At 42.7% G+C, this 14,247-nt stretch overlaps 1 protein-coding gene across 1 annotated transcript in view; it reads left to right on the forward strand.

Annotated features, from left to right (window-relative positions):
- Positions 1–10,005, forward strand: part of SIAH3 (siah E3 ubiquitin protein ligase family member 3) — an 82,132-nt gene extending 72,127 nt beyond the window's left edge. Inside the window, exon 2 of the mRNA XM_054586616.1 lies at positions 9,337–10,005. Coding sequence (XP_054442591.1) covers positions 9,337–10,005 — 669 coding nt within the window. The remainder of the gene's footprint in view (positions 1–9,336) is intronic.
- The last annotated feature ends 4,242 nt before the right edge of the window (positions 10,006–14,247 follow it).

Genomic DNA, 14,247 nt, shown 5'->3' on the forward strand with positions numbered 1-14,247 from the left:
CCAAGCACTGTTGACACTGGGGCGACAGAGGGGAGAAACAGACATAATACTCACCCATCTGGAGTTCACATCGTGGTCCAAGAAGAAAATTGGACATTGAATAAGTTTGTTGCATATTATAAAGGAAACATGGAACATACATACCTGACCTAGTCAGAGTGAAAAACTCCCTAGGAGAAATACAACTTATCCAGGCCAAAGGGTATGCTGTGGGTAGGGGATAGGAAGGGTAGAGAGTTCTGACAGAGAGAGCAAAATGAGTTCCTAGTCATGATGTTCTTAAAGAACAAGACCAAAAAAAGATGTCATGTGGCCTTGGCAAGCCTGGCCTTCAGAATGTCTCAGCCCATCCAGGACACACCTCTGCCAACACTTATGTCAACACATCCCCTAACAGATCTGCTTTTGAAGTTTGCATTTGCATATGTGAACATTTTTAACAAATCATCACCTCTCTAAGGTTGCAGCACTAATTTCTACTGTGGTGACCCTTGTTACTTGACCAATGCTGTTGCCCACAACTTGAGGTTGTCCGGACTGGCTGAGGTTGTGCTGCCAGCATGCTAGCACACCTCCCTTGAGTCACCCCTGCAGACCTGAAGTTGTCCTGTGGAGATGATCATAGTTAATGGTCTTCAATTCATTACATTCTAACCTCCAAACTGCTCGCACAGTCACTGGGTTTCGCTTGCCAATTATATAGATATAAATTTGACTACACAAAAAGCTGTTTTTAAGAAAAAAATCTTTCATCTATAAGATTTGTAAAACTCATTAGCATTCTCAAAATCTCGCAGATGAAAGGCGCGCTAAAGAGTAAATGAAGATGGTGCAGCATTCCTCTTTCTTTGTGGTTTGATTGCACTCCTGACTTTAATATTTGCAGGGCTTGATGCAAAAGTGCAAATGGAGGTCCACATACTGTATGTCTAAATGCTTACAAGTAAAAATCAAGGTGAGAGACTCTTAAAACATGTTCTACCCTCCTATCTTAGTATTTTATAATTATAAATAATGAAGGTATCAATAATACCTTCATAATGATCTGGATGATCACAGCCTCCAGCCAGTGATATATTTCACTTTCTTCCAAATGAGGCATAATGCTACACTGTGATGAACCTCATGCAAAGGCAAATGGACACTGCAGGCCACACATCCAAGCTCTGCTCATAGACCCTAAAAATAGTCATCCATTGGCCTCACCTTCTGGATATCGGACCCCAGGAATAGCACAGGCTACAGGAAATTGACTCAGAGCCATTGTGTAGGAAATTCTAAAATCCTGGGTATCTGGACTATGGTCTAGAAGGGCCAATTCAAGGTCTCTGGGTGGGTACAACCCATTAGCACCTCATCTAATAGGGATGGGTATAGCTTCAGAAGGACCAATGATCTTTGCTTGAAGTTACTTCCTTGTAATTGTAAACAGAAAATGAATAAGAAAGTATGGTGCATCCAGCCTCTTGCTGGGTCAGTGATCCTGCCACATGGAGAAAGGGAAAGAGGGTCTAGATCAGTCTAGGAGGTAGGCCGGTTTTCTGGTTTATCCAATAGACTAAGCTTCCCAATTTCTGAGAGACAATCTGCTATTGATAAAGGGAATACCTGAGGCTTAGAGTAATCTCCATAACAAGTAAAAGCAAAGAAAGTACTTCTTGGCCATGAAAAGTTTCTTCTTCAAAGCTTTTATTTGACTTCTTACGATGGCAACTGAGCATGCATCTCCTCCTTGTAAAAAAGCCTTATGCATATTCTATGTCTATCACTGTTGGGTTCTGGGTGAGGAGCTGCCAGGAAACCTTCCTGATGAGTCGACAGCTGTGGACAGACATGGACACACATTTCTATAGCAGCCAAGGAAAGAGCCTCCAACTAAAGATAGCCATTCCATGGATATGGTCCAGAACATGGTCCCATCTATAAATCACTCATTCCTTCAGGCAACAAATATTTACTGAAAGTCTACTAGACCCCAGACAAAGTGCTGAATTTGCCCAATCACTGGAATAGCACTGGGCAAACTAAACACAACCCCTGCCCTCCATGACTTCCATCCTATTTGAAAAGAAAAAGTCAAGAGCTACTGGTTTTCAATATAAGTTGAAATAAGTAGTGAATTGTACGGACAGATCTTTACTGTTGCTTGACTCACAGAGAGGGGAGGGAAACAAGCAGCTTGCCTGTCTTATAGGGGCTCATGGTCTCAGACAGAGAACACCAGTTGGAACTGTGGCTAACACACTTGAATCAAATTAGCATTATACCCATATATGAAGCTGTCACTAATGCATCAATGAGTGGTACAAATGTGTCACACACCGATTGTGTGTTGAGCACTGTGCTAGCAGTGAGGACATGTGAACAATGTGAACCATACTGAAAGTGCTCAACAGGCCAGAAACTACTCATGTGTAAGTCAACCAGGGCTGAGCAGCCAAGGGCCAGGATCTAGGAACTAAAGAAGGGCCCTGGGAGCTCACAGATCATAGTTTTTGTTTTCATGATGCCACCTACATATTCCTTCCCAGCCCCTCACATAGCTAGATACTATACATGTAAGATGACCAGCTTGATCATGAGGCTTTTGAGGCCATCAGATCAGTTTGTGTATAAACATCTGTATGGACTCCTTTTTACAGGTTTTTACCCACAGCCTTATTTTTAAAAAGTTTTGTCCACCAAGATTTTTATACTTCAGTTTTATCAGTAATACTCATTTCCCTCTTTTCTAATTAGTTAATGAACATATGGTCCAAGACTTAAGGCTTCTGTGTGTTTCCTAAGCAATGTCTCCATGCTCAATTCACATAATTTTAATCACCAGTAAAGAAACTGTGTATACAGTGATATATCAGGGACAAGATTTTGATACCCTTAGAAATGGCATCAGACCACCATAAATTCTTGACTTAGTGGCTGGATACAGGAATACTTAGGGAGTAAGATTCTGGATCCATCCCTAAATTAAAGTATCTCTCTGAAATATTTTAACCAACCTTTATAGCTTGAAAACTAAAAATTTCATCAAAGAGAAATTTCTAGCACCTATTTTGCTGATGAACTACTAATTTCACCAAGGAAAACCTCTGCAGAAATCTTAATTAGCAGCATTTTGTGTGTATCAAAAATACAGATGCTAATTGAGGCAACTGTCATTATCTCTGCAGTGTGGCCTTTCCAATAAAATGTTAGGTGATCACCTCAAAAACAGAATTCCTGATTAGGGAATTAACAGTCCCTAGAGTGTATGTTAAAAATGTAAGCACTACATCACATATCTCTACTAAAGTAGTTTAAAGAAAATTTTAGACATTATCATGGTATCTTCATGAAGACCTCACCCTTCTATGAACCAAGTATAAATAGGTTTAGGGGAAAAGGAGTGTAAGATATACTTTCTAATGAGGTGTTCTATCCCAGGTGATAAAACTGCATTGTTTTCTTCTATTTCAGCATTTCAGAGCCTCCTGGATTTTGTGGGTACATATACAGGCATGCTAGGTTTTGAGAAACAGATGTGGAGAGACAGGGTACCCCAGAAAAATGAAGTGGGCAACACTCAGACATCAGCCTTAACTGTCCTTCACAGAAACATTGATAATTTTTCTAACACTGCGGGGTGGCACCTGGAGGCAGTTACAATTATTCTCTCTTCTTAACCAACCTGATCCCCAACTTGGTTCAGGCCTTGATTTTATCCCACTACTATGATCTGAAATTTACCCCATACACCCGGTGTTCCTCTCTATATGCAAAATGCATCCATACCATCCCTCCTCACCCAGCACTGAAAATTCACAAATAAAAGCCTGAGCAATCTCAGAGCAAATGCTTTTCATTTGAAATTGGGTACATAATCCTCCTTCAGCTGAAATGCTTTAAAATGCCATGTTCCTGAAAACAAGTGGAAGGGCAAAGCTTTCCTCTAAGTATAGGGAGCAGACTCTGGAGAAAAGTGTCACATGATTTTCCAAGGGTAGGTTTTGCATTGAACACCAGGATTTGGAAGGATAGCCATTACCAACCATGGAAGTGTCCCTGATCAATTTAAAGAATTGTTTTTAAATTCAATTACACCCTCAGTGGAAATGGTCTCACTAATGCAAGGGGAAAGAATTATATGCAGTCCATAAAGCCTAACATTTTTAAACCCAATTTTGTGCAATATTCTAAAGGTTAATTCAAGATCTTTTTTCCAAATGGGAAGTTAAATACAGCCAGTGGAAGGAAGGCATCTGTGGACTGACTGGGGGTTTATCTGTCTGTAAGAGTTCATTAGTTTTAATTAGCATAATCACTAATGGTGCACTAACACTTTAGTGGAGGAAAGTAATTACTCACACACCCACAGTATTAGATGGAAAGATTAGAATTCATTTTCCAAAAATGATTAGCATTTTACCAATTAAAAGAATTCCTTCTCCCTGCCAGCAGCCCTGAGACCTCACTCACTGAACGATCATTTAAATGAAACATATTTTCATCAGAAGATGGGGGAGGAAGAAGTGAAGAGTAAGGCTGTCTTTATTCTTAGCACCTTCTCGGGGCACAGCAAGTGCATGGTTCCCCATGAGTTTATAATGTCTCACTCTATTTGCATAGTCATTCACTTCTGTCACTTTAGATTACACCCCCAGATTCTTTGTTACCCTGCAGGAATTAAAAAATGAAAAGGTTAGTAGAAGATGAGGCCAAAAGGAAGCAATGGAAGAGTCTAAGGGCAATAAAGACCATTTCTAGGATCCAATAGTTGGACTAGTGTGGGGACTTGGTGGCTGGCTCTATCCTGAGCACCAGCTTAGAACAGACTCTGCTGGTGCTGCCCACAGCTGCTCCCTAAAGCATGGAGTTCTATCTCTTGGGCCCCCCTACCAACTTCCACTGAGGACTGGGTGCCATCTTGGTGCCTCAGCTCAGCTTACAAGTCTTGGGCACTAAATATGACTGCTCTCCGGCACCACAGCCCACCATCTCTCCATCTCCACCAAGCTATCCATCTACCAGCCACTTGGAACTTGTCATTTCTTAACTATCCCATGTTCTTTTATACCTGGCTCCTTCTAACCTGCTATTTGGCTTGCCGGTAAGTCTTTTGCCTATTCTGTTAGAGCATTCACCAGTCATGCTCTGCCCAGTGTAAATGTCACTTTGCAGTGACTAGAATAGCTACCTCCCCCATTTGTACTGTCAGATCCCCCAATGTATCCTGAATTTTTGGACTCTATTATATCATACATAACTGTAGTGAGCTACTGAGTCAGGAAAAAGGCTCTTACTCTGCTCAGCATTCTCAGCCTCTTGCACATGGTAGGTGGTATACACATGTTTTTCAAATGGCTTAATGAATTGTAGGCATAGATCTACCCTTCCCACCCCCTCCATCAGCCTTATCAACTCTCAGCCTAACAGGAAAAGCATGGTCAGATCAGCAAACATCACAGAGGAAGGAATAGAGACATTTGTGTACAGGTGGGCATTCCCTCTTCACCTGTGCGCCTCACCTAGTACCACGTCCAAAGGGAGCTGACCCTTGCTGAGTCAATCTCTGGGCTCTGGTTGGGTTCAGCTAATGGGAGACCCTAGCAAGAGTTTGGAGGCAGGGAAGAAAGGGAGATGAAGGCATTTCTTTCAGAGTCTCCCCGTGCTTCAATTTCACATCTCTGATGTTAGCTACACAGGACAAGGTGGAGAAGATGAAAAAACTATGTGGAGAAGGGCATGTTGAAAATAACTTGCCCGAGATTGCTTCTGAGATGGGAATTTCAGAATGTTTGTCATCATGTGTCAGCTTTGTGACAGGAGGCCCCAAGTCAAGTGCAATGTTAAGGTCTCCAGACCCTCACAGTGGCCTGTGTTCAGCCCAGAGTACTGCCCAGGTGCAAAGGTCAACTGACCAGGATAGACACAAGTAGGCATTGACTGGGGCAGAAGGCTGCCAGGTCTTTAGCCAAAAGCACATCTAAATAGAAATGCCACCTCGATGTCATACTTGATGTGTTTTTAAAGCTTTTTGTCAGGCATTGTTTCGTTTTATTCCCTAATAACACTTTGAATTAAATATTTTGCTGATGGGGAAACTGACTTAATCATGCTGCTGGACAAGTAAACTGTGAAACAAACCAGAGCCTGCTGACATCCAGGCTATGATCTTTCCAGTCTATGATATTTGTCATCTTTACTGGGCTCTGGGCTCCATTCCCAGATGCACTCTTATAAGCTGCGTGACCTTAGTCAAGTGACTCAACTTCTCTGTGTATCAGTTTCTTCATCAATAAGACAAACACAGTATGTTTCTCTTGTGATTGTTGTAAAGACTAAGAAAGAGAGAGGGGCTTCTCAGAGACTGGAAGAAGGGACAACGTTTTGAGCTTTCCATGAGAAGCCAAGACCAGGTCCTCCTGAACTTGGCAGAAGAGGCTGACCTTCTGCAGAACCTGAAACTGGTGAAAGCACCTGGAAAACAGGCCCTCACACCTGGCTGATGAGGTGTGTAAACACTGGGCTGGTACAACCCCAATGACTAGGAGGAACCCCCGCCCAACTATTGTCCACTGCCTAAATGATACAGGTTACCAGCAGGCAGGTGGGGACTAAGACAGGTTTTCATTTATTCTTATTATTTTTCTATTACAGTTTGCATTCAACACTATTTTGAATTAGTTTCAGGTGTACAACACATCAGATTGACATTCATATAGGTCAGCGATTTTCAACTGGTGTGCTGCAGAATTTTTAAAACACATAATACCTGACTATTCCGTCAGGGGCCCTGACTTCTTTCCCTTTAGCTTGCTAAATAAAAAAAAAAAAAAAAAAAAAAAAAAAAGACAAAAGCCAACGCAACAGTAGCATCTGGTGTGAATGAATCAAATTATACCTATTTTTGTCAGATTGGCAAAAAATACATTTTGGGTGTGTTATGGAATTATAGTAATTCAAGTGCTCACCTGGCTCCATAGTTATTATGATATTAAGTATATTCCCTATGCTTTATCTTACATCCCCATGACTATTTTGTAACAATTTAGAAGTACCATTTAGTACTTCTTAATCCCATCACCTTATTTTACCCTGCCCCTCAACATCCCTCCCCTCTGGCACCCATCAGTTCGTTCTCTGTATCAGTAAGTATGTTTCAATTTTGTTTGTTTATTTTGTTTTTCAGGTTCCATATAAGTGATATCATATGGTATTTGTCTTTCTTTGTCTGGCAGAACTAAGCTAGATTTAATTTTATTTCTTCTTAAAAAGGAAATTGATCCTTGCTGTGAAAAATTAAATGAAATAATTATGCAGAAAATACCTACTTTCCACAGTGCCTAACATTTAGTAGATGCTGCATACTAGTTCCCTTCCCTGTATTTAACACTAATGGGTAAGTGTTAGCAGGATTCTGGGGCACAGCCTGTTCCTTCATGGGCTAGTGGGTGTGCAGTTTGGGTGACAACAAATTGCCCAGCAGCTGCCATCCAGAGAGCAGAGATAGCCTGGCTCTCACTTGCCTGCAAGTCACCTCCACCACCGGAGTGACCATCCCAGCACACTGTGTGTGTGTGTGTGTGTGTGTGTGTGTGTGTGTGTCTGCTTCATGCACTAATGAAAGGGAAGCTAGCCAGGCCTCAGCTGTTAGACACATTCTGAGTCCTGGGAGATAGAAACTCCGGCAGCAGTCAGGGTGAGTGTGAAAGAAAGACCCATGCCCTGGCCCTCTATACACCAGAGCCAGGTCAGGAGGCAAGTGCACAAAGGTACCTGTAGTCTAGAAAGGGCTTGGAGAGCTAGGGAAGAAGGGACACTCTGTACTGAGGGCAGCCCAGAGAAAGGCTGCCATGTGACAACCTCTTGCTTGTGGCACCCACAGAGCTGCCACCTCCACTGAACAGCCTAGATACTGCAGGCTAATTAAAGGGAAAAAAAAGAACTCAAGGAATGGAGGAGGGAGCTGAAAGAGAGGATAACAGGGATGGGGTGGGCTGCTGCTGTGCTCAGAGTTAGGAGACGTGAAAATGAATCCCAGTCTTTCAATTACCAGCTTTGTAACCTCAGGCACATTACTACAGGAAGCCTGCTTCTTCACCTGAAAGATGTGAATCGCAGTCCTCGTATCACAGGGAGGACCTTTGTAAAAACACACAATTAATTTTATACACACTAATGTCTGTACTACTCACACCAAGCAATGTGATATTTATTTTGTTCATGGCTGTACTCCTAGCCACCTGCAGGGCCTGGCCATAGCAGGTGCTCAACAAATGTTTACTGATGCTTGATCGGAAGGTGCCGTTGCAGCTCCTGGTGTTTTTGAGGGTATTTGTGAGACACTTCTATGAGGAACAAAAGGACAGCAGAGTCTCAGGGTGGGGGGCTGCCTGGTGGTGAGACCCTGGGAAGCTGCTACAGAGCAGTGAACCTGGAGCAGAGAAGAAGTATGCCTGGTGGGCAAAATCCCAGGAGTCCCAGGTGAGGCTTCCTTTCTGGGAACCTTGGCCCAATTGCATTTAAACAGCTCTGCAACACAGCAGTTGCCTTGGAATCCACAAGAAGGGCACCCAAAACAGCACAATACCTGGCAGCACTGGAAGAACAAATGGGCACTTACTTAAATTTTGTTTTAAAAGTAACAGCAATGATAAAATAGGGGGGAATAATCCATTGACCTTCAGTGCCTGCACATAAATATCAACAGTATTAAAAAAAAAAAAAAATTTAGTTCCTTACAATTAATGGCCATCATACTACATGTTCAGGGGGAAATTGTTCATTTGCTTGAATATCCTATTAAAGAATCAGAAAGGAATAAATATTGCATTTCCTTGGACGGAGTTTTCAGAACCTCAACCACCCAAAGCATTCATTATGTCCCTCAATTTAGACTTTCTTTTTAGACTTCTAAAAAATGTTCCATTATATTTGGAAAATATCTTCTTATAAGCAGAATTATTTGTAAGAGCTTCTCTTTTTAATTGGGTAAATTTAGATTCTGTACCAAAATGAAATAGACTTACATAGAAATAGAAAGGACTTACAATTTTTGGCATCTATATTTGGCAAAATATTCAAAACAATTTTGTTTTAAATATATTTGTCAAAACAGATAATAGCAAATGTTGACAAGGACGTGCAGAAATTGGAACCCTCTTACATGGCTATTGGGAGTGGAAAATGGTGCTGCCACTTTGGAAAAGAGTCCAGCAGTTCTCATTTTTTTAAGAAATAAAGTTTTCTCTACCTGCCCTGGAGAGTCTGCTCTTAACACTTTGAAAACCACGGGGCCCTCAGCCAGGTTGAGAGACTGACCTCACTCCCACTAACATTCTTCCCTTTGTCCTACAGTATGTGTCCAGCTGTCACGCGGTCACTCAGAGTGCACCAGAGCAAGGCGGCTACCCCCATCACCACCTCAGCCGCCACCACCGCCACCACTGCTCCCACCACCACCTCCTCCACCATGTCCACCCTCGCCACCTCCGCCATGAGGAGTCAGAGCTACATGCTGCCCAGATGACCCCCTGCATGTGCCCCTTGTTCTCCTGCCAGTGGGAAGGCCACCTAGAGGTGGTGGTGCCCCACCTGCGGCAGACGCACAGGGTTGATATCCTTCACGGAGCTGAGATAGTTTTCCTGGCGATGGACATGCATCTCCCTGCTCCAGCTGACTGGACCATCATGCACTCTTGCCTCGGCCACCACTTTCTGCTGGTGGTTAGGAAACAGGAGAGGCATGAAGGGCACCCCCAGTTCTTTGCCACCATGATGCTGATTGGGACCCCCACCCAGGCCAACTGTTTCACCTACCGCCTGGAGCTCAACAGAAACCATCGGCGTCTCAAATGGGAGGCCACGCCACGATCAGTCCTTGATTGTGTGGACTCAGTGATCACTGACGGGGACTGCCTCGTCCTCAACACCTCACTGGCCCAGCTTTTTTCTGACAATGGCAGACTTGCCATTGGAATCATGATCACTACGACAGAGGTCTGCTCCTCAGAAGCTAAGATGTGAAGCAAGAGGACACCAGAGGCTCACCCACAGCTACCACTCCTCCAAGAAACTCTGCCTGTGTCCCTCAGATCTCCAAATTCCAGGACTCCAGACTCCTTTTTATTCTTCTCCTTCCTCCCCTCCCTTCTTCCCTTTCTTTTTTTTTCTTTTTCTTTTTTTTGTCTCAGATACTTAGTGATATATAGTATTTGTCTGCATTGAGCATCATACTACGTAAACATCCTGTAATTCAAGATCTTAATGTAATGTTTGTCCTGATTAGTTTCTGTAGAAATGGTTTTATAGATCATTTTTGTCACATTCCATCAGAATGGTTATTCCCACCATCCCCAATTCCCTTCTCCATGGCTTCCAAAATGAGCCAAAGCCACTGAGACCACGAAGCAGACTGTTGAGGTTGAAAAGAGGCTTGGAATCTAAATCATTTCTTCCTTCTCTTTCTGGTCCATTTCAAGTCAAACTAACTCTACAGTGGGTGAGAACAGACAGGTTGGAAAGGGGACACCACTGTGACACCATCGCAGGAATCTCAGGCTCAGAGTTCTGCTGCTAGGTGTGGGGGAATGGTGTCTCCTTGGAAGACCAGGACACCAGGCTGGAGGCACCATCACACCGAGTCCTCTGGGTCAATCCCAGGGTTCACAGGAGTGGGCAGATGTTGAGCCCTCTATTGGCAGGCTGCCAGGGACTTGCTTTTGGCCTGTGCAATCTTTTCCTGCTCTGGAATCCAAGTCTTCACATTTTTGGTGCTTTCTTGAAAACCTCTCTGCCCTCCTTTGTGCAAGTAGTAAAAAATTATGGGCAAGATGTGGGGAAAGAGAAGCAGCTAAAAAAATGAAGGATAAAAATCCATCTCCTGCCTCTGGAAAGGTGTTCTGTCCTCAGTTTTATTATCAAGTTATAAATCCATCAGACCTTTCACTAATGTGGAACATTTTTGTATCATGCAAAGAATCCACTGTCTCTTGGTACCTTGTAAACCAGAATCACGACTCACCATCAAACACAAGGAACTTGGAGTCTGTGTCCAGGCCCTCTGACCTGGTGGGCTGGCCAGTTTCTCACATACCCGGGAGGGTCCTCTTTCTTTTCCCTCCTTTCTAAAGTGCTCTGCAGGCCCATTCAGCACACAAATGTTATCACTAGTCAAGTATGTATTTGGCACCTGTTGCGGTGTGAATGAAAATTCGTATTGCCTCTACATAGATGGCTTTCTCTTATTTGGTTGTCAGAAGAATTTGTCAACTTCTTATAGAAATCTCTCATATTTGAAGAAAATAGCATGTTTAGTCAACTTTGTATCTTCTGTTTAAGGCTGAATACCTGTAAGCCTTCCCAGTAGGCCCTCTTCTCCCTCCTTTTTGTCATTTTTGTTCTTCCCTTGGCTACTCTCCAGTTGCTGCAGAAGCATGGCACCCAAACCCCACATAAGGCTTATTAGAACTGAGCAGGCTTTTTGCTAGCCAAATGCAGCTGCCTGCTGCATTTCCTCACCTCAGTCACTTTGGCTGGATCCTTGCCAGCCTCCAAGTGAGTACTTAGAGTACTTAGTTTCAGGCAACTTGCCCTGGCTAGCCATCAGCAACACTTTCCCAACCAAAAATAATCCTGAAACACAACATCCTTCCCTTAATGACCTCTAACCACCTGTGCCACCATCCCACACCCCAAGCGCCTTAGGGTGGTGCCAGTTAATAGAAAATTTAATAACAAAGCCCCGTCTAGTCACACAATTATTGCTGGGATTCTAGAGCTGAGGTTTCTTTCTCTTAGAGCCCTAAGGAGGGCAGTAACTATTGTGTCACTTACTGAGGCAAACGTCAGGTTGCAACTTCCTTTCTCCTAGCACGGTCAAGATGTCAGACCAGGGAACCAGCTGTCCTTGTCAAACCACACTGATAGGCAGGATCAAGAGGGGGCCAGTTGGTCAGCACTAAGAGAGACTGGCTCCTTTCTTTATCCCCAGGCCCTTACCTGGAACCTAAGACCTCCTTGACTCCAAGTCTGTTTCTTCTGGAAGCCACAGTTCTCCCCCCGGTTTCTGGTACTCAACCGCTTTAGCATTTGTGTAGCGTCTCAGGTGCCCAGATAATAAACAAACAAAACCTCAATAAGAATATAGTGTTCACAGAGCCTTGGAGCTCCTGCAAACATCACCTCTGCCTTTTTGTTGTGCCAAGTTACCTGAGCCAAACTGGGGATAACTTTCACATTATTGTTACTGCTCACAAGTCTCTATTATGAAAAAGTGATCCTAGATAGGAACTGATATTTTTGGTCCTTAGAAACCTTTAGAATAAAGGGTAGAAGTGTATTATTTTTGTCCATCTATGGTGCTGACAAGAAGCTCTTTCTCTCCATATTCACATGAGAAGAATGGAAGAAAAATGAGCCAACTGAAAACAATGAATAGGGACTGAGATTGGTACCAACAAAACATTTTGAGTTGAGCTTTATCATCATAAAAAACTCCTTTATTTGACTCTGAGGTTAATCCTCATCAGCATCCTCAATATACTTTAAAAAATTAAGGTTCAGAGACACAAAATGATTTTCCCAAAGTCATGCATAAAATGGTTGGGACCACAACTAGAACCCAGTAAATTAACTGCAAACTTGGTTTTCTTGCAATAGGAAGACTGACTCAAAATATTCCTCAATGTTCCTACCTCATCAGTGGACTGTGGACCTGAGGGTCAACTGCATCTTGGTCCTGGGATATTTACAGGAACAGGGAGAGAGACTTGCTTTAGAGGCACCTCATCTTGAAGAGCTGGTCAATCTGGAAGTGGGGAGTAGGTAGGGGAACAGCTTGTGGGAACCAGCATGTGGAGTCTTCAGTGCCCTCAGACCCCTTTCTGTGTCCCATCACCAACTCCAGGTTTCTCATTCTTAGATTCCCTGGAGTCTGCCCTGTGCAGAGCCCTGGGAACTGGCCACCCTCTAAGGAGGATTTGCATTTTCAAAGTAGGCTTATGGAGGCAGCAGCACTTAACAGTAAGAAACAAGTTAGCAGTATTTGAACTTTAGGTATCTGTGAGGACAATTTTTTTTCAGGAGATGTAGACCTATGCATTTCTGCCTATGTAGCTGACCCTATATAAATGGTTGTTGCAGAAATAATGGTCAAGCCACACAAAAGATTGTCGTCAACAATCAGTCTCTGCATGATCTTGCATCTGAGATGGATCTCATCACTATCTGCGGCTACCGTGGACATTTTAGAAATACTAGTACTCATAGCTACTATTTATTGAGGGTTTTCTAAGTGACCTAGTGGGCCAACTACTTAAACTATATTATTATCTCATTCAATTCCCATAACAATCTTATGAAGCAAGTACATTATTTTACCCTTGAAAAACTTAAGCTAAGAGAGGTTAGACACTTTTTTAAGGTCACACAGCAAGCAAATGATAGAGATGGGCCTGAAATCCAGCATGTCTAGCTCCAACATCCAGGCTCTTGACCAATGTCAACTATGTCATTTCAATGAATTCATGGACCCAAGGCTCAGAAGGATCAGTCATGAAATCTGAATGGCATAGAGATATTTTAGTACTTTAGTTCTAAATGTGCCCTTTTGTTTCTCCTTTGTTTCCTTCTTTTCCCAGCCAAAGACAGAGCAGTATGCTAGAGGTTAATAAATCTTTAGAGGAATTTGCAAACCAAATGTTAGGCACAGCCATTATTAAAAATTAAATTGTATAAATTTACAATTAAGTAAGTTATAAAACAAAGATAATACTAAAAACTCATCACTTTCTAACTATTTCACTGCTTTTTTTTTCTGTGCTCTAGAGGTTATTTCCATCTATCACATCTGTATGGTGAACCTACTTTATTATGATGTCCTACAGCATCACTCCCAACTCCACGTTTAGTGACATAGCTTGAAATTGACCACGATGATAGTATTTACACTATGGAAATTGGCAAGTACTATAAACTAGCCTTTTTCTCCTCAGAGAGATAGTTGTTAGCCCAAAGCCAGCACAATCCTGCCTAGGTATCTCTAATACACACATTAGGATAGGGACTTTATATGAAGAAGCAAGATTCTGGTGGCCACACTGACAGGGGCACAGTTGACAGCCAAGCCAATGAAACAGCTAATTATTGGGAAAATGCAAACTGTTCTGGAGAAGATATTCTGAGACTTCTAAGCTACTTCTAGAGCATTCCTTGACCTACTCCAACCCTTTCTCTCTTGCTGTTAATGTGGTAAATTTTAGCTGATGA

Source organism: Pteronotus mesoamericanus, unplaced genomic scaffold, assembly GCF_021234165.1.
Source record: "Pteronotus mesoamericanus isolate MK-2021 breed Mesoamerican mustached bat unplaced genomic scaffold, CSHL_Meso_final contig_94, whole genome shotgun sequence".
NCBI lineage: Eukaryota > Metazoa > Chordata > Mammalia > Chiroptera > Mormoopidae > Pteronotus > Pteronotus mesoamericanus.